General features: G+C 38.7%; 4 protein-coding genes across 7 annotated transcripts; all 4 read right to left on the reverse strand.

Moving 5' to 3' along the window:
- Nucleotides 1–1,722: 1,722 nt before the first annotated feature.
- On the reverse strand, nt 1,723–8,175 carry ccdc15 (coiled-coil domain containing 15). 2 transcript variants are annotated; one of them, XM_057820058.1, is made up of 11 exons: nt 8,054–8,175; nt 7,746–7,971; nt 5,552–5,689; nt 5,386–5,451; nt 3,813–3,929; nt 3,668–3,727; nt 2,750–2,833; nt 2,575–2,678; nt 2,289–2,486; nt 2,080–2,228; nt 1,723–2,012 (listed from the first exon to the last, which is right to left on the reverse strand). In XM_057820058.1, exons 2-11 carry the CDS (start codon nt 7,908–7,910, stop codon nt 1,963–1,965), a joined length of 1,131 nt encoding a protein of 376 aa, XP_057676041.1. In that variant the 5' UTR covers nt 7,911–7,971; nt 8,054–8,175; the 3' UTR covers nt 1,723–1,962. The 2 variants fall into 2 exon arrangements, with proteins under 2 accessions (XP_057676041.1, XP_057676040.1); XM_057820057.1 differs by having other exon boundaries at nt 7,746–8,128.
- A 92-nt stretch (nt 8,176–8,267) lies between these two features.
- Nucleotides 8,268–12,296, reverse strand: psmg1 (proteasome (prosome, macropain) assembly chaperone 1). Of its 2 annotated transcripts, none has more exons than XM_057820061.1 (7): nt 12,090–12,296; nt 11,555–11,658; nt 11,340–11,476; nt 11,208–11,270; nt 8,928–9,126; nt 8,553–8,644; nt 8,268–8,413 (listed from the first exon to the last, which is right to left on the reverse strand). In XM_057820061.1, the coding sequence occupies exons 1-7, from the start codon at nt 12,212–12,214 to the stop codon at nt 8,336–8,338; spliced, it is 798 nt and encodes a 265-aa protein (XP_057676044.1). In that variant the 5' UTR covers nt 12,215–12,296; the 3' UTR covers nt 8,268–8,335. The 2 variants fall into 2 exon arrangements, with proteins under 2 accessions (XP_057676044.1, XP_057676043.1); XM_057820060.1 differs by having other exon boundaries at nt 8,269–8,413; nt 8,553–8,683.
- A 127-nt stretch (nt 12,297–12,423) lies between these two features.
- nhp2 (NHP2 ribonucleoprotein homolog (yeast)) lies at nt 12,424–16,187 on the reverse strand. Its single transcript, XM_057820988.1, has 4 exons — nt 15,921–16,187; nt 13,998–14,067; nt 13,726–13,831; nt 12,424–13,656 (listed from the first exon to the last, which is right to left on the reverse strand). The coding sequence occupies exons 1-4, from the start codon at nt 16,081–16,083 to the stop codon at nt 13,531–13,533; spliced, it is 465 nt and encodes a 154-aa protein (XP_057676971.1). The 5' UTR covers nt 16,084–16,187; the 3' UTR covers nt 12,424–13,530.
- Nucleotides 16,188–16,509: 322 nt separating this feature from the next.
- On the reverse strand, nt 16,510–22,969 carry LOC130906596 (T-cell immunoglobulin and mucin domain-containing protein 4-like). Of its 2 annotated transcripts, XM_057821079.1 has the most exons (8): nt 22,810–22,969; nt 21,424–21,762; nt 20,876–20,938; nt 20,653–20,717; nt 20,397–20,487; nt 20,151–20,230; nt 19,980–20,007; nt 19,203–19,321 (listed from the first exon to the last, which is right to left on the reverse strand). In XM_057821079.1, exons 1-6 carry the CDS (start codon nt 22,841–22,843, stop codon nt 20,166–20,168), a joined length of 657 nt encoding a protein of 218 aa, XP_057677062.1. In that variant the 5' UTR covers nt 22,844–22,969; the 3' UTR covers nt 19,203–19,321; nt 19,980–20,007; nt 20,151–20,165. The 2 variants fall into 2 exon arrangements, with proteins under 2 accessions (XP_057677061.1, XP_057677062.1); XM_057821078.1 differs by lacking the exon at nt 20,151–20,230 and having other exon boundaries at nt 16,510–19,321.
- Nucleotides 22,970–23,018: the final 49 nt, after the last annotated feature.

Below are 23,018 nucleotides of genomic sequence, written 5' to 3' on the forward strand. Positions count from 1 at the left end.
TAGAACAATATGTGTATATGCTGCCATAGCAGATTCATGGCGCATGAAGCCCCCAAACTATTTTTAATCTGTCAGTTTTACCCTGAAAACCCCTGTTTAGACGTCGCGCAACCACTTTTGTTTCAACCCAGCCATATAACAAAGGTAATTAATTATATTTATTATACAAAATGTCTGTCGTTTTTAGCTTCAAATCATTAAATGATGTCTCATATTTCATTTGAAAAAAACCCTAACGACTTAAAAAAATTATTCACTCACATATTTTAAACTTTTAAACAAATTATGTCACAATGAAAAAAATGGCGTCTGTAAAAAAGTCACGGATATCTACCTGTCGCTTAATTTTATGTTTCTTGTTATTGTCGCATTTTCTCCGATATGTTAGATGATAAATAATCGATCCAAACAAAAAAAAAAGTTGGGGGGAAAAAAAAACGTTTAAAAGGGTAAATATATGAAAACGAACATCACAACCACTCCTTGATGTCTGCAACGCAACCCTTGTTATATTACCATGTTTCACCCATAAAATCCCCCAAAAATCCAGCTGTGGCTATTCACAGCTGTGTCTTGACACTCAGTGATCCATGCTACATGGAGTTTTTGGATCGAAACAAAGTAAGTACGCGATAATATCTCAAAGTCATGGCGTCTGTAATTCTGTTCTCACGTGCTCTCACATCCAGATAGGGTTTTGCTGTTTAAAAAAACATTTAAAAAAAAAAAAAAAAAAAAGATGCCCTCCTGCTCAAAATTTTTCTTCCCCCAGAAAATTGAGATTTTAAGCTTTCCAATGATTTATCACACATACATATTGGACAATTTTGAAAGTTGGCTAAATTGGGGGTCTCAGAGCGGAACTTCAAGTCACCTGAGTGTTTTCTGCCATATAAGTAATGTTTTCAAACCTAAGCTTTAATAAGCAACAACAACTACTGAGCAAGAACCAGAGATTGAAATATGGACCATGAGATGCCAAAGACCACCGCCAAAATGGTGAGCGGAGTTTCAATTTGCCCCATTAAAGACGCTAATTGTACAACAGAGTCACCACCGATGTCTTGCCACTGTAGTTACCCCCATCAAAAATGGTATCACCTGGCTGCGGGAGCGCACACACACACATTAGTTATGAGTTAATTATTCAATCATCAACTATTAATTGAAGCCAGAAAATAACCACAGTTATATATTTTGGACATGGACATTTATTAAACTGGGGAAACTCCATATGGGGCTTGAATTACTGTAATAACAGTTATAGGTCATCCTACGAGTAAAACAGTAAAGCATTGCCTTATTTTACATTCAGTACGTATTTTACAATATACGACAGAATTTTTTTTAAAATGCCCTCCTGTTCAAAAATTTTCTTCCAATTTTGAAATTTGGCCAAATTGAGGGTCTCAGAGCGGAACTTCAAGTCACCGAAGTATTTTCCGCCATATATATATATATATATATATGTTTTTTTTAATAACAGTGACTAATGTTTTTTTTTTTTTTTTTTTTAAACAAAACTGAGCTTTCACAACATGTAAACATATTTTGGATCATGTAGGCAGGTCACACTAAATGGTAATATTGTGCCCTACATGAGCAAAACTTGATGCCTACATATGTGGACAGGCATGTCTTTTTTTTAAGTCACCATATAAAGTATTATAATCACTAGGCGCATTTGTCCGATTTCAATAAAACGCAGTCATCGAGATCAGATTTGTTTTTACTTGTTTAATTCAGCTCATTGGCTGCCAATGACGTCAATAGACCTCCAATCAATTTAAAGTGGGAGGACTTGTGCCAGCCTTTCCACTTCAAACGGATTGGATGTCTACTAGTAACAAACTCATTAGAATTCACAACAAAAGGATGATTAGACACCTCATGATTGGACATTTAAAATTTTGAGTGTAATGATGTTCATTTGGTTGTTGGTCAGCAAGTCTTCACCATCCTTTACTTCACATCCATGCTCAAAACGGCTGCTTGTAGCGCCTGCGCGTACGCTGCATGGAAAAAATGGTCGCCATTGGCAGGGTTTGCTTTCTGTACTACTGAACCGGCCGGCGTTACCTTTGGGATTGTTGTGAAAGACACAGTTGTTAGCGCAAGTGTCAGGGTGGGACTCCCAGAAGGAAGACGCGCAGTAGCACAGCGGCGGGGGTTCCGACTTCCTGTTGGCCAAGCGGTCCCTCACTTGGGATCTCAGAGCCTCGATGTACCTGTTGGAAATGGATTGGATGTCTACACCGCCAACGAGTGCCCAATGAAGTTTTAACTACCTGGTTGCCACGACCCCTTTCTCAGTTTCCAGCGCCCTCCTCTCCAGCTGGGCCGCTTTTTTCTCCTCCTCCAGCTTGAGGCGCTCCAGGACGAGCATCTCCCTCTCCTCCAGAAGTTGGCGGACGCTTGAGAGCTGCTGTGCACCCTCCAGCCTCCGCTCTTCCTCAAGGCGAGCTTTTTCTTTGTCTGCTTTAATCCTTTCAGGTGAACGGGGGAAAAAAAAAAACGGCTTTAGAGGAGTGTTTCCTTGCAAATCGACCGAGTCACATTGAGGTCTATCGTCACCTCGCCGTCTTCTTCAGGTGCTTCTTCTGTTGGTTGGTGTCTTTCACGCGCTGACGATCGACGCTCATAAAGTGGCGGCGGTTCGTCAGGACCTGACTCTGCCGCTGTAAAAGAGGCCTGCTGTTATTATGATAGGATTTCTTCCAAAGGATAACTCACAATAAGTTATTGATACCTGTTTCTTCAACTTCCCCTTATCCTGCAGAAGCTCAATTACTTTTGGGATTCTTGGATCAGACATCAAATCGTCATTCTCCTCCTGCGCATTCATTTCAAATACAAAAAGGACATTTGAATCCTGGACTGTAAAGCAGATTCTCACAGGTTTGCTTGGCTCTACTTTCTAACATCAATGTTTCTATAGGTTTCAACAAGCAAAATTTAAAACTTGGTGAAAAACTTATGAATTAATTGAATGAATTCCAAAAGATTTTTTGGCTGCTTAGGCAATTCTCAAACAAGATTTCACGCAATGCGGTCAAATGTTTTTAAACTTAAGAACTTTAAGAACTACCTATTGGAATTCACTGCCTTTTTAATGCAGTTCATCAAGCATATTAACAGTGCAGAGTACATAAATGAATTAAAAAATGAAGTACGACTGCCTGGCTCCCTCACCCGGCTATCTCGGAACAAGAAGTATGCAATTAATTAAATTGTCCGAGAACAAAAAAAAAAAAAAAAAAAAAAAAAAAAAAAAAATCAGGCTTCTAGCATCAATGCAGATACATCCCTAGAATATACCAAATATCATTCTGATCCACCCACAAATAACAAAGTAGCAATTTTAATTCCTCAAATTAATTAATATGCCGTGATATATTAAAAAAAGTGTTAGCGTGGAAGAAATCGGGTTAAACAGTACACCACTGTCTCTTCACCTGACTGGAATAGTTATTCACAGAAATGTTCAAGAGTTAAATTTAATGCTGTCTTAAGTCTCTAGATAAGAGGAACTGAATGAGTCACAAAGACTATTTTGTCATCATGTGAATAACAATGGCAATTTCAAAGTAAAAACTTGGAGATTTTAAACATGGTTGCTAATACTAAAATACTGTGTGGGTCTATTATGTCTTCTGAGTGTCCTAACCAAGACGTGTTCGTCCTTGTCCCCCTCCTTGTCCTCCTTCCTCGGGATGTCACATTCACTCTGTTGAAGACAATCACCAGTTTATACCTCACATGATCATTTTAAAGGAAGCTTTGGAAGCACAACGGGGACACGTAACACTCACATGTTGGGTGAGCGAAATCTTCCAGTTGCCCACGGAAGGCTCAGACGTCTCGTCGGTGTCTGCGCTGCTTTGGTACGCCGCTAATCTGAGTCGGACCTGCCTGGTGCTGTTGCGGGACTGTGAAAATGTTTAGAGTCAAATATATAGAGCCGCATATATCACGCTATTCCAAAGCAAAAATGCAGCGAACCCAACGACTCCAAACAAAACACATTTTGTAGGCATGGGTTATCTAGGTCTTTTTTATCGTGGGGGATTCAAAACACAATTTGAGTTCTTTATTTTGCTAAAAAGGAAATTTAACAATCAGTTATGAATTCGGTAAAGAGTTTGTTTCTTTGTATAGTTATTACTGTTTTTGGGTGTTAACGGTACAATTATGGGGAGAGACAATACTGCACATTGTTACTTTCGTTCAATATTTAACTTTTTTTCCCACCCTGATGAGGCAATTGACTACTTTAGGTAATTGGAAGGAAAAAAAACACCATAAAGATCTTACACGTACAGGTCATTAACATTTTCTATACAAATGATGTCCACATATGTGGACGCCAGAGCTCAATTAAAATTAAATATATTTTTTGTATTAATAGTTTTTATGTAATGGCTTATAAATACATTTATAAAAATGTTCTAAAAATTATAAAACCAAAATTAATAAAAACAAAAAAGCTAGTGATGAGACACCAATAACATTCTAAAGTTTATTCTCCCGCCTTTAACCATTGTATTTAACTTGTCTTCTGCTATTGACAAGGATAGACATCAAATTCATTTAAATTGGGAGACTTGGCTCATCTTTTAGTGTCACTGACGGCATGAGATCGCCAAATGAATTGGCGCTGTCAATGTTATGGCAGCAAATGAGTGCCCTATAAATTGTTACACTTGTTTTTTGCTCTGCCTTATTGTCTCCTTAAGAAAGCAGGGTGGAGAAAAAAAAAATGACGGTGAAAAAAAAAATTGGGTCTTTTTATTCCATATCTTCCACATTGTATTTTACTACTAGTGATGCACGATAATACATTATTCAACCGATATCGATAACCGATAATTTCCTGCCCCTTCCACCCGATAACCGATAATGTCACGCCGATAATTCTATTCAAATATGTATGTAAAATTTTAAAGTATACAAAGATCAAATGTTACTGTGCAAAAATGTAATTTAGTGCTATTTTTTTCCCACATCAAATGTGAACAAGTAGTAAATTCCAAAAACTAAACAATGGCAATGACGTAACGGTAAGCTTTTGGCAACAATTACTGAGAGAAGAAACACCCAAGTTGCACAAAAATGCCTTTAAAAGTAAGCCATTCCTAACATACATATATCACATTACTACACTGCAAAACAACCTCCTTAAAACTAGCAGAATTGGACAAAACTGTTGATGGCGCACATTTGGAGGCTAAATCAAGTATATAATTATCGGATTGCATTATCGGTTGAATTTCGTTTTATCTGAATTATCTGTGTGACGTCATAATTGCCATTATCAGCCGATAATTATCGGTGACCGATATTATCGTGCATCTCTATTTACTACACAAATCTCTCTTGCTGTACCTCATTCACGTTCGCCTCCGCCGGCACAAATGGATTCTGTTCTGGGACTCTCCTGTCAACAACCGACTACACAAAGTTTTCGAAAATTCTGTTAGTGCTGAAACGGTACAAACAATGCATTTAGTCACTAACATGTATAAATAATGTCACAGAAATACAGCTGTACCAATGAACGAGATTCCTGAAGTCTCCTCTTGCTGATTGCAGCCACACGATGGCGCACTTGCTCTTGAAATCTTTGTAGTTTCTCTTCATTCGCCCTCTGAATCGCTGCCTGCAGCTCATCGGTATAAAAAGCTACGTCCTGGAAGAAATAAAAATGTTATTGGATCACATCTACGTCTTTTAATTTAGCTACATGCAAATACATTTAAATATATGTACACTACCGTTCAAAAGTTTGGGGTCACTTAGAAATATCCTCCTTTTTGAAAGAAAAGCAGTTTTAAAAAATGGGAATAATATTAAACTAATCAGAAAAACATTCTATACATTACTAATGTGGTAAATGACTATTCTAGCTGGAAACATCCGGTTTTAATGCAATATCTTCATAGTTTTGTAAAGAGGCCCATTTACAGCAAACATCACTCCAGTGTTCTAACGGTACATTGTGCTTGCTAGTTGCCTTAGAAGAAGGATAATAGATGATTAGAAAACCTTGTGCAATTATGTTGGCACAGCTCAAAACAGTTTAGGTGGTTAGAGAAGCTATAAAACTGATCTTCCTTTGAGCCAGTTGGGTATCTGAAGCATCACCTTTGTGGGTTTGATTAAACTCTAAAAATGGCCAGAAAAAGACAACTTTCACGTGAAACTTGACAATCTGTTCTTAGAAATGAAGGTTATTCGATACGAGAAATTGCTTGGAAATTGAAGATTTCCTTTAACGATGTGTACTACTCCCGTCAGAGAGCAGCACAAACAAGATCTAACCTATCTCAAAAAATTAGCATATTTCATCCGGCCAATACAAAAAAGTGTTTCTCAATACAAAAAAAGTCAACCTTCAATTAATTATATCAGCTATGCACTCAATACTTGGTCGGGAATCCTTTTACAGAAATGACTGCTACTGCTTCAATGCGGCGTAGCATGGAGGCAATCGGCCTGTGGCACTGCTGAGGTGTTATGGAGGCCCAGGATGCTTCGATAGCGGCCTTAAGCTCACCCACAGTGTTGGGTCTGGTCTCTCTCAACTTCCTCTTCACAATATCCCACTAATTCTCTATAGGGTTCAGGTCAGGAGAGTTGGCAGACCAATTGAGCAAAGTAATGCCATGGTCAATTAACCATTTACCAGTGGTTTTGGCACTGTGAGAAGGTGCCAGGTCGTGCTGAAAAATGAAATCTTCATCTCCATAAAGCTTTTCAGCTGATGGAAGCATGAAGTGCTCCAAAATCTCCTGCTAGCTAGCTGCATTGAACTTGCCCTTGAGAAAACACAGTAGGCTAACACCAGCAGCTGACATGGCACCCCAGGCCATCACTGACTTTGGGTACTTCACACTGGACTTCATTCAGGCATTTTGGCATTTCCTTCTCCCCAGTCTTCCTCCAAACTCTGGCACCTTGATTTCCGAATGAAATGCAAAATTTGCTTTCATCTGTAAAAAAGTACTTTGGACCACTGAGCAACAGTCCAGTGCGGCTTCTCTGTAGCCCAGGTCAGGCGCTTCTGCCGCCATTTCAGTTTCAAAAGTGGCTTGACCTGGGGAATGCGGCACCTGTAGCCCATTTTCAAGTTTCTGCAGGTCCCCCAAGATCTGGAATCGGCCCTTCTCCAAAATCTTTCTCAGGGTGCGGTCACCTCTTCTGGTTGTGCAGCGTTTCCTGCCACACTTTTTCCTTCCCACTGAGGTGCCTTGATACAGCACTCCAAGAACAGCCTATTCGCTCAGAAATTTCTGTGTCTTAGCCTTTTTTCTTGAGGGTGTCAATGATGGCCTTCTGGACAGCAGTCAGGTCAGCAGTCTTGCCCATGATTGCGGTTTTGAGTAATGAACCAGGCTGGGAGTTTTTAAAAGCCTCAGGAATCTTTCACAGGTGTTTTGAGTTAATTCGTTGACTCAGATGATTAGATTAGTAGCTTCTTTAGAGTACTGTTTCATAATATGCTTATTTTTTGAGATAGGGATTTTTGGTTTTTCTTTTTTTGCCAAAATCATCAATATTAAAACAATAAAAGCCTTGAACTACTTCAGTTGTGTGTAATGAATCTAAAATATAGGAAAGTCTAATGTTTATCAGTTCATTACAGAAAATAATGAACTTTATCACAATATGCTATTTTTTAGAAGGACTAGTATATACTAGTATGTGTAACGGCTGCACTTGACAACAAGCAAGCTGACACTTACACTCGGATGCTGATCGAATTCTTGGCCGTTCTCCACCCAAGCTCCCGCGGCAACGACCTCCTGGTTCCTCGCCCCTAACACCATAGTGGAAGGGTGTCCTTTCCCCAGCTTAATGGGAGCTTTCCTTGGGGTCTTTTTCGCTTTCATTGCTCGGTTAGCTAGCATGGTTGCTAAGAGGTCGCCAAAGCTCGCCCAAAGAACTCGCGAGTTTTGCCGTTTCTGGGAACTAGTTTAAAGTTGTGTAAACCAGTTTCAAAGTGAACAGAAAGTATTTTCATCAGTCAGACGAACAATTAAATTAAACTTACACTTGCGTTAAGTTTGCGTCAAAAACGTTTGAGTTTCGCTCGCTTGTCCGGTTTCGTTTGTTTAAAAGGAGTGGGCTCACGACTGCTCCCTAAAGTACTGGCGCCGTAAATTCATGTTTCACATAACACGACAACACTGCATATCTTTAAAAAAATATCCACATCAAAACTACCCCACAATTCGACACGCCACTGTATTAAAATAATGACGTCACAGACACGTTTTATTCACGTTTTTTTATTATTTAAAAAATATGACATAAAATTAAGTGCATAATAATTTTAGATGTAAAGATTACTCTGAGGGTCTCTGGTTCTGACAATCTTGCGGAGGGTGTCTGAACTTGGACATGGATCCAACTGAGTGGAGAAAGCCGCATGACAAGAAGATTAAAATCATACAAGAATTGTGCACAAACACACTATGTCCACGTAGCTTACAATGAATCTTATTTACACCAAATATTTAATAATTTCAATTTGAAGAAGCGCAACTCACCGTGATGGCCTTTCCAAGTTTCGCGAGCGCAGGCTTGTATGTCTCCATGGTGACCGAGTCTGTGCCGATGACATCACTGAAGCACTGATAGACTACAGCAGAAATGCGATGAACTTGGCAATGGTTCAGCACTAATAAAAGAATCAATAGAACATATTTAAGACTTGAGACTTTTGATTATTTCGGTGCCATTGACGATGATCAATCATGTGGCACTTTTCATCCTTCTGTGATTTGAAATGAGTTTATCACTGATAGACCGTTTGAACTGGGAGTGCTAGCAGTGAATGCAGCCCTCCCAGTTAAAATGGATAGGACATCTATTGCCATCAATGGCAGGCATTGAGTTAAAATATAAGTGTTTGTTTGTAATACCTGCAGCTGGAAGTCCAGTGAGTATGTTGGGCTGCTCCAGGGCTGGGCACACAGGCGGTCCGCTGAAGGCGTTGCTGTGAAGGGAGCGTAGAAAGGGAGTGGAGCTGCCGCAAAGGTAGTCGACACTCTTGTAGTCGGCCATTGAGCAGTCTGACAGAACCGTGACGTTCAGGTCTCTGTGCTGCAGGCAGTCCAACACCTATAACAAGTCAAAACACCATAAAAAAGGTTGGAATTTATTATTAGCCTTCTCTCTTTCTCACGGTGAATACAGCCTGAATCACTTGAACACCAGCAAAATAGGTTTAATGCAATATAGCCATAATTGACCACTATGTAGTTCTCGGTCTTAAAGTGCATATGACACCAAAAAGCTTGTTTCATATTTCACGCGGTGTTTTATGCTTGTGAATGAAATGGACATCTTGGATATGTGTGGAAGTGATCGTTTTATATATTCAATTTTTGAATCCCGCGCCATGAAGCATCACACAATACAGCGTTGCTTTATAGCGTGCAGATGGACTGCGGATTCAGCTGATTTTGTGGATGAAGCATCACACAATACAGCGTTGTTTTATAGCGTGCAGATGGACTGCGGATTCAGCTGATTTTGTGGATTAATTAGTTTATTTTTCACATCACGGAAGCCAAACGGCTGCAGAAAATTATTGAGCCTCTTTGGCTTTCAAAAGGTTCCTGTTAACTGCTGATATTGGTCAAAACAAGCCCTACTACTATGAGACCATTGGACTTACGAGGAAGTGAGTAAACATCGTATTTTGTATCATGTGTCAAATACTGGGATCATGGCACACATTTTAATACGGCGGTGGCTTGCATTTCGTGGCTGATTGTCCACGAAAATATCACTCGGCCGACGACCAGCGGCTTGTCGCAACCCCACCCCCCCGCCGGGAGAGCGCTACACTCATCTTACTGCCCTCTTCGTGTGCCTGGTGTTGTCATATTTTCAACCCCATCAGAAATTGCAACTTTGTGTTAAAAATGGCCGCGAATTCAGCGATTACAAAGTAAACACTACTAGGACTATTTACTTAACGTTGGATCATGGACGGAAATGTAGAAAAGTTCTCCTCAGACACATCCTGCCATGTTAGCTGCACAACAACTGCACGCCGTTCTCTGTTTACGTCTTAGCCGTGTAGTTAAGCATTATTTTACGCCATTCGTGTTAGACCATGTTGCAGCTACTTGCTCCTCCGACATCAGCCGGTTTGTCCGGCGGTACTCCCCAGCTGCTTACCCGGTGAGCTCTTCCTTTCCGTAGCATGGGAACGAGCTGTAACTTGCTCGCCACCGGGTGGGTTGCCGATCGGCGAAGACAATTGACACACCCGCCGCCGTGTGATATGATCCGGTTTTGTGTGATTTTTCGCTTTGAAAAGCGAAAATAAGACTTTCAGACGTCACTCGTTTCGGGTTAGCATGTTGGCGAGCTGTCACGCCTCTTGGTTTGTTTACATTCTCCAAAGCCAGGGCAGGGAAATATCTTTCGGGGGGTGAGACAGTAAAGGTGAAGTCGACAGTTTTGACCATTATGGAGTAATTTTGCCATGTCGTACTGAATAAATGCATTTTTATCATTTCATATTCCATTTAGCAAAAGACTGTCATTTGTCATGACCATACCATTTATTTAGCGATTGGGTAAAAATACTTCGATAAAAAGAATATCCAATAAAAATATTGGAGCACAGAGACTGAAACAATGACATTTTGCGGCTCTCTTCGTCGCATTTTCCTCGTTCTGAATAATTCCCTCTCAATGGGTTGAATTCTAAATCAGATGAAACCAAGACCCTGCCGACGTCATCCTCCTGTTAGGGACGCTAGAGCCCTATTATGGTAGGCGTGGCTAAACAGCAGATTAAAAGACTAATTTCTCGTCATCTGCGCTTTGCCAAATTGTTGTATACAGTCAGATTGTCTCAAAATATGATTGTAATTCACATAATAATGCTATTAAAGACTCTTATCCTGTCATACGCACTTAAAGCCTTCATTGAGCAAGTAATTTTGGTCATTTAAAAAAACAAACAAAAAAAAAAACGTAACCCCGTAAAAACCTGCCGTCCACATATGTGGACATCAAATTTTAGCTCATGTCGGTCACAACATTTGCGTGGGACCTAAATTACCCAAAATTTCAAGTCCACATATGTAGACAATGAAATGAATGTTCATTTGCCCCTTCAGTCAAAATCAATTGGACGCCTAGCATTGTCAGCGGCAACCAATGAGTGCCTTAAAGGATACCTTTTCTGCCCATTGGAATTGCTGATCTTCTGCAATGTAGCACGTCAACTGGCATATTATAACCTAGAGAAGGAATAAGACAATATTATTTTTGCAACTGACAGATACACTTTCTGTCAATTTTAAACTCACAGACGGCTCGTCCCTGCGTCGGAAGAAGACGCACCCCGACTGCTGCCCGCTTCCCGCCTGGTTCCTCTCGTTCCACACAGATGCGCTTCCCACTGATTCCCACTTTTCAGAAGCAAGTACATACACAGACAGGAACCCTGGAGGAGATGATACGTTGGCATTCAAGGTTTCTTTTTTTTTGCGTGCGAGTTTTTGATGTTCACAGTTTGGATTACTGGATGCGTTGTGTCCCACAGCAAGGATGAAGTGAGAGCAAGGCAGCTTGTCTCCAGACTTTAGTGCATCACACACCTCGGGACCCCAATGGAGACGAACCTCCCTGATTAAAAGAAACACATTAAGTAAAATACATACATAACCAAATCTGACATAGCTAGTCAATGATACATGTCCAATCACGTGGTGTCCATTCATTCTCAGCTTTGAATTTAAATGTGTTTATTATAAGTACACATCCAAGTCATTTGAAGTGGGAGGGTGGCAGCAGATAAACGTTTGTAGTGGCATCACATAGGGTAAGCAGAGCTGCATTGAGGTTGTATAAGAAAAATATTAGCTTCTGACAATCTGCGTTTACCTACTGGCAAAACAAGACTGAATTATTAGGAAATTTGAACGTATGTTACAGCGGTAACAATTAAATAGAGAGTAAAAATATTTTGTGCGAGTGTGCAGTTGTCGCAAAGCGTTTGCTTGATCACGCCTTCATCAACCCTCCATTCGCCGGTTATGTTAGCAAGTCATCCTTACCTCTTTTCCTCGAGTTCTTTGCGGATTTGGGCGTCTTCGTCGTTCTCATCAAGCTCCTCTTCGTCATCTTCCTCCTCCACGGCCCGAGAGTAAACTGACAAAACTTCGCCGAAAAAAGTAGCCATTCTATTGGCAAAATTGCAGTTTAAAAGAAAAGAATATGAGTGATTTAGCTCGCGAGTGCGGGACAGGAAGTTCCTATCGTCTTCCGCAGGGAGCGGTCTTTTCAAAATAATGTTTCGAAACTTAATTTGTGAGCTATTTTAAAAAAATAATAATAATAAAAAAATTGTTACGTTTCGAATTAGCACTAGTTTCAAGCATAGACTTTAACAAAAGTTATTTTTACAGTAGGCTTTATTTAAACCATTTGTCACATGGGCAGAATCTCAAGATTATAACTGGAAAGGATACTATTGATTGTCTCACTGAAATTGACGGCAAAAGACGTCCAATCTAATTTGGTGGGTCGTCAGCCCTCAGTTAAAATGGATTGAACGTCTATCGCTATCAATGTCAGCCGATGAATTAAAAGTTAAAACTTACTTTTTACAATGTAATGAACACAAATAGTACTAGAGCTTTTCCTTTTCATCGTAAACCAAAGAATCATTCAGTTAACTGCAAATAGACGATAACAGTACTTAAACAGGCAACAGAAACCATACATAATAATCAAAATGACATAAATCCAGTTAAGATTTTTTTTTTAATTAAATCCAGTAGCATTTCAGCACACTTGATCCATATTTAACATCTTGGTACAGAACACAATGATGTTAAATGCCAGCTCCAATCCAGCGTAAAGAATTTTGTTCAATAAATTGGAAAAAAAAAAAAAAAAAATCATTTCAAAGCCAGTATTTCAAGGATTTGGCCACTGGACATTGGTGATACATTTTATCAATGCCTGTGCTATTTTAGCTAATCAAATGCAACAAACCCAAATTACCTGCCCTCCCTTATACACGTTGTCACATTGACGTGTGCATTTGTGTGGGTATAACTGACATCTCAAAATGGATGCGCCCATAAACAGTCACTGTTGAACTCACTGGTTACCACTGACCCCACTAGACGTCCAATTCAGTTCACATGGATTGGACGTCTATCGTCCTCAATGGAACTAAAAAAAAATTTTTTTTTTTTTTTTTTTAAACAAACAGATTTTGTCCATCAGATTTCTATGAAATGTGTCATTTGCATACTTAAATACTTTAAACAACTTTTTTTTTCTTAATATGAATTTCAATTGTACTAGGTGTTGTCTTGCGAAACGAACAAGTTTCGGTATATGCAAATAAAAAATACAATATATTCAGTTTCAATACATGAACAAAAGTACAAAATAAAAAAGGTACCACCTATTTGACTGTAAAATTAAAAGTCCTATCATATCAAAACTCCTGTTAGGTGTAATATTTCTGTTGTGCGTATGAGCTCATAGCGGTTTAGGCATGTTAGTCACTTCTTCGAGGCATTCGTCGTATGCCTCTTGATAGTCTTCGTGAGGTTTGATCAGGATCACGCAGGTGGGCCTCTTGGAGCCTGCCGACGCACCCAGATCCTGCACAAATGGCAAAAGATGAGTCACAAAGCCTTAAGATTGGAAAAGAAAAGCTGAATTATTACTCACCACTTTGGAGGGTATGTAAGCATACGGTAGGTTTCTGTCTTCACACATGATGGGTAGGTGGCAGTAGACTTCAATGGGCAGCGTGTCACCTGCTAAGAGCACGATTCTGTACGCAAGACAAACAGCTTCCTTAAAACATTATAAATATTATTTTTACCCTTATTTCAATTCATTGTGTTTTAGCTCACTGCCATTTCAAGAAAACAAGATTGTGAATTATGAGCTTGAATAGGAACAACTCATGTCAAGGCACTGATTTGAACGGGACTCACCCTTTCTCCCCCTTTCCAATGAACTTCTGAACTTCTTTCACCCCTCTGCGGATGTTCTTTAATTTGGAAGCTGAAAAGCCACAATAAAAAAAACAAGCAATTCTAATACATTATGTCAATTTATGACTTGCTTGACAGTGCCATGGACAAGGTAGACGCCCAATCCATTTGGACTGGCATGATCGCTGCTAAACGTCCCACTCCAAATGGATTGGGCGTCTATCACCATCAATGTTAGCCAATTGAGTTAATAACGTGGTGAGAACATTTCAGCCCGACCAAATTCCACTGGGAAATATGCCAATTCGATACAAGCCAGCTTTGCCAGTCCAAATAGATTGGACGTTTAGCTACAGTAAATGGCAGCCAATGAGTTAATTTGTTTGTAACGGTACATGTATTTGTATTGAACCGTTTCGGTGCGTGGTGCTCGGTTCGGAACGGAGGCGTACCGAATGAGTTTCTGACGTAATGTAACCCTTACTTTTCGAGGCTGTGAGTCGATCGGGTTAATTTCTTTGTGTAGATTATATTTACTCTGTGTTCTCTACTATAATGAGGACCAACACGATAGGATAGTATATCCCAGAAACGTCAACGGCACGACAACGTGGCCACCGCGAGAACGCAGTGAAACGCGGGCATTAAAGTCAATCAGCCAATGCACACCAGTCGCAGTGCGCCCGCGTGTTAGACATGTCCTAGAAGCGGCTCAACAAGACGCACGCGAAAAGAACGGCAGAGTTTATTATTTGACGCGAGACGCGACCCTCCAACATCAATACTACTACCAGTAGCTAGGTTCGGGCAGACCGGAAGTCACTCGTGTAAAAATACGGTGGATCCGGTCGATTTTCAAACTAACATGCAATAGTAACCCACTTTTTGAGTCCATCAGATCTCTTGAGTGGTAGATTGGGGCACAGTTGACTTGTCTTTGTTGATTTACTGCCGTCTTCTCTGCTATAATAATAACCAACACGGCCCCATGTTCAATACAAAACCCTCCTACCACAACAAAACAAGTAGGAACTAATATTCACATAGGAACTAAAGTTATACAACATAAAATATACAATATAAATGAATACTACATCACATTTGTAAAATATAAACACATAATAAATAACAGCCCATTTAAATAAATTGAAATGAGCTAAAACACCTGTAATTAAATAATAAGAAAAAGACATAGATCCTGCTTACACAATTAAATTGATTAATATCTGTGTGGCGCTTTAACTTGAGAAAATCCCCCAATAAAGCTTTTGAAAACCGTTCATAAGAAGAAGAAGAAAAAAAAAAGATTCATTGAGGCATTTCATTTGTAAAATACATGTTAAAATCTTTGTCATTGGGATTGCTTTTCTCTTTAGCACAGGACTTCTTTTTTTCTTTTCTTTCTTTCAGAAAGAAAGCTGACCAACACGCAGGGTCTGAAAGGCAAATTGTTGTTGGATTATTATCTTTAAATACCCGCTACTTTTTTTGTAGCAGAATTCTAGCTCTGTATAGGCTAATGTTCCAATTGTTGAAAGCACAAAGGTGTGTAATAAACAACTAGCACATCTATATTTTGCATCTTGTTTTCTTACTGTACCGAAAATGAACCGAACCGTGACCTCAAAACCGAGATTTTTATGTACCGTTACATCCCTATTTATTTGTATAATAGCAATAAGGATGTTCAAACAGTAGAAGTTTTGTTAATCTATTTCCTGAGCTTGAGTGTTGTGAGTGGTAATATGAGTTACAGTGTGATCAATGTAAAAATAAAATTTTAAAGCAACTCTGGTTGGTCTATCGCCGTCATTGGCAGCCAATGCGTTAAAATGAAATGACGGCGCTTAATAGATTAAAGCTTCGAAAATTAAGTCGGAATGGGGAAATAAATAACGCGTCTCGTCAATTTGTTGATTTTACCCTTTTTGACGCATTTGTAGAGTTTTTTGCTGAGCTTTCTGGTAGCGAGCGGCTGTGCGATGGCGTTCACGTTGGCGATTAAATCCTGGTAAGATCTCCCGTTACTGGCGGCCGCTTCGACCTCCTCGACGGGAGCCGACTTCTCCTTTTTCGCCTTCGTCATGTCTTAGTTTTAAAAAATAATTCTGCAAGGATATTGCTGCGAAAAAGTCAAGCTTTGCTAGTTGTACAGAATGTGTAGCACATGTGTTGTGACTTCTTTTTTGTCTTAACTCTTTATTTTGAATTACCGCAGCGCCTCCCACTGGATCGGAGAGTAATGACGGTTTGAAAATCGGTAATAAAAACAACAAAATAGGTTCAAACATATTAGACTTGAGCTTGATATTAAAAAAAAAAAGAAATATAAGCTAAGAGGGATGTATTATTTTATTATTTTGTACACATTATATTTACATTCATATCGATATTAATGAAGTATTTCAGTGCCATTGACGCTGATAGATGTTAAATCATGTAGCTCTTTTTATCATACTCCAGTCAATTAAAAGTAGTTTATCATTAGTAGACGTCCAATTAATTTCGTTTGTTCACTCGCAGCCCCCCCCCTCCTCTTCAAATGGATTGGACGTCTAGCGCCGTCTATGGCAACTAATCAATTAATCTCTTAATTTACACTAATTGTTCATCAATAAAATGTTACAGTTTATAATATAAATGTCTCTCATTCCTTTAAATATTGACTGCGAAAGATAACGCATTTTTTAACGCTTTTTACAGAAAACACTTCCTGTAATGCCCTTGCATGTGGGAAAGCAGAGCCACAGTTTCAGCCGTTTATTGAACATCAGGGCAGGGACGTGCGGTGAGGTTCATGGTTGGTGAGGCACTGACTCCTTTAGTGTCAGATTTCCAAATATATAAACCAAAAAGGGTAGCTTATTCAATTGGCTACTGGTTATTTCATATCTCATCAGCATTCTTCACAAAACACGCACACACGGTTACATATTATCGATACGTAAAAGTAAGAAAATAACATGCATTTGCTCTACACCCTCAATGTGTTGGTCGTCGCAATTCTATAATTCATGCAACATAAATGAGAGTAAAGAGTGGTGTACAAAACCACAGAATTCAATTCTGACCTTTAGTGAAATATTCAGTTGTTTTTAAAACTTTTAATTCTGATACTTTAATCAATTTATTACAGATTGCTAAACAAAAAGTGTGAAAAGAAAAACAAAGAATACTTTATTTAAGGCCAAAATTTAGTTTTTAAATATTCTATTGTATTTTTCTTGGTCTAAGCTCTTCAAAAAAATTTTTTTTTAAATAAGATTGAAATGAAAACTGTTTGTGCTCTTGCGCCTGTCCTTCACCACAAAAACCGGCTTTACTTTGGAAGGGCATAGGTTTGGTATCAACATTCGTAGGGACGATATAACAGCACGGGACATTAATTAGACCAAACAGATTTGATGAAGGGGGCAAAGGGCCACATTTCTCATGTATCTGATCAATGCAAAATAAATCCTTATCTTCTGATTATAACTTTTACATGCATTGGTTCAGATGATACACTGTTCGATTCAAACCTTTGTTTTCAAAAAATACTAAAGAAACATTTTGAAAACTTCCTCAATAAATGTCTGGTTTTTATTAGCAAACATAAACATAATGAAAATAATTCACTTAATAATGGTAGGGTCAATTCTATCCTTACAACATATGGAACTATTGAAAGATCTAAATTCTCTATATAACTGAACATTATATCATGCAAAAAAGGTAAGGTTGCTTAAAAGTTGGTGGGGACAATTTTAGCATCCTGAAAAGTTGGTAGTGTTATGTCCCTACCGTCCCTATGCAAACCCAGCCCTTTTTGTAAAAGTCCTCCTTATTTTCCTTTACTTTAAAAAAAAATCTCTCCGCCTCAATGGAGAGGATTGCTTCAATTAGATCGTTCTGTGTTCTATTTGACAAGCCAGAAAACACAGTGGATGTGTCCAAAAGTCTAGCTAACCTTTCATCTTTCTCAGCAAACCCATGTAATCGTTCTACATATATGCCACGTTTAGAAGAGCTTACACGCTCATCGTTACCACGAAATGTTAACTCCTGTTTAGCTAGGATGCAGGTTGCATTAATGAGGTCTTTCAAACTCTTTTCTTTACCTTAGCTTTGAGGATGCTACCGTTGAGCTTCCGCTGTTCGTCAAAGCCAAATCGATCCTTGAGCTTCCAAAAGTTTTTAAAGCAATCAGGCTTTGAATGTGAGTGGTCGAGCTCTCATGTTTGCTGAGGCTTCGTGGTAGTTTTTTAATGTCACAATATCTCGTGTTAGTCCAGACATTGGCACAAGTTGAGAAGAAAAGGCAGGGAAAGCAGCAAAGGCGATTTTTCGAAGGACAGCCACATAGCCAGTCTTTTCGGGTGTACCAGTCCGTTTGAAAAGCGCGAGTTATCTTCTGTCCCGTAGTTTGAAGCACACCCTTTAGCTCCGGTGTTGTGTTAACCGCGTCCACATTTAACGGAAAGTCCAGTTTCACGTACGCCCCCTTGCAGTGCGGCAGAGCACTATCTGCCGCAATCTGTGCCTTTTCACTGCGGTTTTATTTCCCATCAGCAAAACTAAATATGCCGCTAACAAACATTAAACTTTGAGGGATAAAGACATTAGCCAGACTGTGGAAAATCAGGTCAAATAAACGTATCTGGAAACATTATAATGGCGACATGCAGATGTACGGCAACCAGCACGCTCCAATTCCATGTATCAACCAAGTTTGTAATGGATTGCGCAATCAGAGGTGAGGCTTTACTCGTTGCTGCCGCACCTCTCGTTTCATTTCTTTATTTGAACAGGAAATAGGCAAATTCAGCGATTTTGACTATAAAACATGTTTGAAATGAGTCATACATAAAGAGCAATGGACAAATATTCATATAAATTTGATGCTATAATTATTTTTTTGTCATGATGCTGCCTCCCCTGACCGCACGTCACTGCATCAGGGGAAGCGTATAAAAATACTGGTGCAGGAGCTGCTCTCGACCACTGCTTACACATGTCATGCCACCCCAGCAGGTCCTGCCTCTTAAAGGCATATCCATGATCCAGGTAATGTAAAGTTGTTGTTTTTTTAATGTTTGTATCAAGTGTGTGTGGGACGGTCGGAAACCAGAATTCCTGCAGTTGCTTTTGGAATTGTGAAATTAAGCGTTCTGAAGTTTGGAACAAGGACAATGCAGAAGCCGAGGAAGCGTCAGCGTATATAGTCGTATTCACTCTCTTCCATCTGGTAGATATTGTTTACAGCTGTAGCTTGCTGGTAGATGTGCAGAGATGACGAAGTGGAGCTGAAGCGCACCGAATGGTCAGACGGACGCTGCTGATGACTGAAGCACAGAATTAGAAATATCACAAGAATTGATTTGACTGTCAAGATTACAGTCGATATAATAGAAAATATTAGATCACAAATATTAACTTTCATATTTCCCCTCAAAAAGTTTTCAAGATTACAGTCGATATTATAGAAAATATTAGATCACAAATATTAACTTTCATATTTCCCCTCAAAAAGTTTTGTTTTTGAAGTCAGTTTTACCAGAATAAAGTCTGATTTTCAACATTTCATTTGCAACTTTATGAGAAGAACAGCCATTTAAAAATGTTTAATCTTACAAGATTTAAGTTATTATTGTTATTATCATTTAAAGTAATTGAACTGATTTTAAGTAATTTAAAACAAAAACATGTATGTCTTTGGAAAGAAATTCAATTAAAGTTAAACCTTTGCGAAAGTAGTCACATTTTTAAAGTCAATTGATACTGTAGCGTGTGTAAAGTCGCATTTTTTTTTTCAACATTTCCTCATTTTTTTTATATAGATAGAATCTAGTGAGAGGTTTGCACATTTTGCCCTTTCAGGGTCTACATCAGCTCTTACACATGACATGACACATTTCTTCCGGCAGTTGATACATCATCAAGATATGCAGCTCTTCGACATGAAAAAACCTGAAATGTGGTCAAACAGAGGGTGCTACTTACATTTTAGTCATTCTCTGCCATCTTCCACCTGAGGACAGAAAGAAAAAAAGTTCCATTAAAGTCAAATTTGTGTCACAGTTTATTTTTGTTGCGGCTTTTCAGCCAAAATTCTGCAATGGTGTAGTCACAAGTGTTACAATTATGGTCAAAATTAACAGTAGTCAAAACTACCAGCAATTGAAAATGCTAGATGTCCAATCTGGCTGATGTTTCAGTGCCATTGATGGTGCAAGATGTCCAATCCATTTTGACTGCGAGGGGTGAATGAACATGTGTTTGGAAAACGTAGTCATTATACAAAAATATGGTTTTATATTCATTCATTCATTCATTCATTCATTCATTCATCTTCTGAACCACATACAAACAAACATGGGCAGTAATCTAAAGCTACATGACCTGAAGGAGCCGACCTACCGAAGATGCGGACAATAACAGCTACTGTCAGGACGAAAATCAGCCCAAAGAGTACCCCCAGCAGAATAATCAACTTTGAGATGCTGCGTTGCTGTACATGAGGACCAGAACAAAAAAAAAAAAAAAAATTAAAACAACAACATACATTCAAAATAACTTCCTCATTCAAAAACATGTTTAACTGATTTTTGGTATTCCTCAAAGCGCTGTTGTTGTCCCCTTATATTTCTATCCACATACACGTTTGATGTCTAACCTTGTTTTTAGTCATAGTGGTGATTGATGAGGAATTTTGAAGGCCTTCTAAAGAGGTCGTCGGAGCTGTACAAAAGGAAGTGAAAGTGGAGCATTTTTAGCCCTGTGGCATCCGCTTTTTATATTTACATACACAAATCCATGGCCTTTTTCCTCATTCTAAGCTAAATTTCAATTGAAAACAAATATTTCAAAATTGAAACTATGATTTCATGTGCAAGTACCGTATGTCGCACGGATAATGGCGTCGCTCAGCGTAGATGTCTTGAAACTGGTGCTGTCAGAAGCTGAAACAGAAATAAAGATTTTTATGATCAAATCAAAATCAGACATTTAAAATGTCTGAAATATAAAGTGTAAAATCATTCAATGCAATTGGCACACACATCCAATCCATTTTGACTGGAGGGTTGGTAGCGATCATTTGTCTGTCACAATTGATAAAAGCTAATAAATTAAAAATGGAGTTAGCCCTCTCATACACTTAACTCTCAATTTGTGAATGATCACCGTCACCTTTCACGGTCACAATGGATTGAACGTCCATTGTCGTCAATGGCAATGAGTCATTGGGTTTAAAAATATTAAAAAGTGGAGTTAGCCTACTTTTACTATTACTACTTATCTTACCTACTGCCTGTACACAGGGATATATTCTTTATCCTCTGACAAAAATAACTTTGCAATACTATTATTAATATTTGTGATGGTCAAGAACTCATTAGCTGCCATTAGAAACACATTATTTTCATCTGGAAAGTGAATTTCTTACCGTCCTCTACAATCAGCTTGATGGTGTGTTTCTCATCATTGAATAGACCAAAAATCTCCACCCTGCAGCTGTACATCGCAGTATCCTCCTTCTTCACGTTCAGGATGGTCAACGAGACATCTCCGTCTTGCAGTCGACCCCAGAGCCTATATCTGTCACTTTCTTTCGTCACAATGTAGCCATCAGTCCTGACGATGGTTTCGCCGCAGCCAAATGTAGGCAGAGGTCCGCGTGTCCAGCAGGCCGGCTTATAACTGTTTTTTTTGACGTTGTACGTGCACTTTAGCGTGACATTCTGACCTTGGACTCCCACCACTGGTGAAGCAGCAGACTCACAGACTTAAAATAGAGAGAATCATATTTAGTAGGAGTGTTACATCAATCTGGATTGATGCATTGATTGGTTAACCCTTTCTAGGGAAGTCATGTGACCTATGAGCTAGAATTGACAGCAATAGCCGTCCAATTCATTTTAACTGTGATATGCGGGTGTCCTCTTTAGAGACAAAAATGAAAATTTCACATTTTTTCTGACCTATTATTATATTAAAATCATTGGTTGCCATTGACAATTATGACGTCCAATCCATTTTGACTGGGAAGGGCGAATGAACGTTCGTTTTTAAAATAAAGTACAAGTAATTCTTCTTTTCCTAACCAGCACAAAACATCCTCTGTGAATACTATATATACTGTATACTATTTTTGCCTATGTTTCTATTTTTTTTTAAAATTATCTTTAATTTCCATCATTATTTTATTTCAACATGTTTTCAAATGTAAAAAAGGGGAGATTAATGCAAATATTGTTTTATTTTTTTTGTTTTTAAATTACAAAAAGCTGTGAATATTCTTTCCTACTTATATAGAAATGTTTCAAATAAAAAAAAGGAAAATAAAACAGTAAAATGTAATGAATTGGCACTGAAACATGAGCATTCACTACAAGTCCTCTCAGTTTAAAAGAATTGGACGTCTATACTTGTCACTGGGTCAATGAGTTTATTACTATGAGGGGGGAACAAAATCAATTTTAGAGTGTTATTGGGGTTATAACCAGTGTATTTCTTTCTTTCTTTTTTAAAATGAATCATTCACAGTTTTTAGTCAGGTTTTATGAATTTGTTATTTACTCATAAAATATATATAAAAAATATTATTCATAATCAAAACAAAAAAATACAATTATAATTAAGACCTGGTATCCACAAAGGTGAACATCACATTTTGACTCAGGTTGGTCAGACTTCTTTACCAAATGTGGCCCATGTGACCAAGAATGTGATGTCCACGAAAAGGGTAAAAGATCATATTGCTTGACTAGTGAAAATACATTACGTTGATCTTGTTTCCTGGAACAAATATGACACAAGATAAGCGCATTACCTGAAAGGAGGCAAAATAGGAGAAACGTCCTCATCTTCTTTTAGCGCTGGTGAGAATCATCGGTATCATCATTGGAGGAGTTCGGATCAAAATTGGCACGTGTGCAGATTACACGTACAGACGTGTGTGGTAATCTTTTTTTCCCTTTTAAATTGTGAACATGAACTGAAAAGTAGCACTCATGACTTCATTTGTGTGGCTCAATCGCC

Source organism: Corythoichthys intestinalis, chromosome 18, assembly GCF_030265065.1.
Source record: "Corythoichthys intestinalis isolate RoL2023-P3 chromosome 18, ASM3026506v1, whole genome shotgun sequence".
In the NCBI taxonomy this organism is placed as follows: domain Eukaryota; kingdom Metazoa; phylum Chordata; class Actinopteri; order Syngnathiformes; family Syngnathidae; genus Corythoichthys; species Corythoichthys intestinalis.

What these genes read in the sequence shown, in the direction of transcription:
- ccdc15 (XM_057820058.1), bottom strand. Translation starts at nt 7,910, where the DNA reads ATGCTAGCTAACCGAGCAATGAAAGCGAAAAAGACCCCAAGGAAAGCT. An exon ending in AGATTTCGCTCACCCAACAT is followed by an intron (nt 3,728 to 3,812) that starts GTGAGTGTTACG and finishes TGTCTTCAACAG; the next exon opens with AGTGAATGTGACATCCCGAG. An exon ending in AGGGGAAGTTGAAGAAACAG is followed by an intron (nt 2,679 to 2,749) that starts GTATCAATAACT and finishes CCTCTTTTACAG; the next exon opens with CGGCAGAGTCAGGTCCTGAC.
- psmg1 (XM_057820060.1), bottom strand. Translation starts at nt 12,214, where the DNA reads ATGGCTACTTTTTTCGGCGAAGTTTTGTCAGTTTACTCTCGGGCCGTG. An exon ending in AAAGAACTCGAGGAAAAGAG is followed by an intron (nt 11,659 to 12,089) that starts GTAAGGATGACT and finishes TCTTTTAATCAG; the next exon opens with GGAGGTTCGTCTCCATTGGG. An exon ending in AATTCCAATGGGCAGAAAAG is followed by an intron (nt 9,127 to 11,207) that starts GTATCCTTTAAG and finishes GACTTGTTATAG; the next exon opens with GTGTTGGACTGCCTGCAGCA.
- nhp2 (XM_057820988.1), bottom strand. Translation starts at nt 16,083, where the DNA reads ATGACGAAGGCGAAAAAGGAGAAGTCGGCTCCCGTCGAGGAGGTCGAA. An exon ending in CTACAAATGCGTCAAAAAGG is followed by an intron (nt 14,068 to 15,920) that starts GTAAAATCAACA and finishes GTGGCTTTTCAG; the next exon opens with CTTCCAAATTAAAGAACATC. An exon ending in ATTGGAAAGGGGGAGAAAGG is followed by an intron (nt 13,832 to 13,997) that starts GTGAGTCCCGTT and finishes TCTTGCGTACAG; the next exon opens with AATCGTGCTCTTAGCAGGTG.
- LOC130906596 (XM_057821078.1), bottom strand. Translation starts at nt 22,843, where the DNA reads ATGAGGACGTTTCTCCTATTTTGCCTCCTTTCAG. An exon ending in CAAGCTGATTGTAGAGGACG is followed by an intron (nt 20,939 to 21,423) that starts GTAAGAAATTCA and finishes TTTCTGTTTCAG; the next exon opens with CTTCTGACAGCACCAGTTTC. An exon ending in CATTATCCGTGCGACATACG is followed by an intron (nt 20,718 to 20,875) that starts GTACTTGCACAT and finishes CCTTTTGTACAG; the next exon opens with CTCCGACGACCTCTTTAGAA.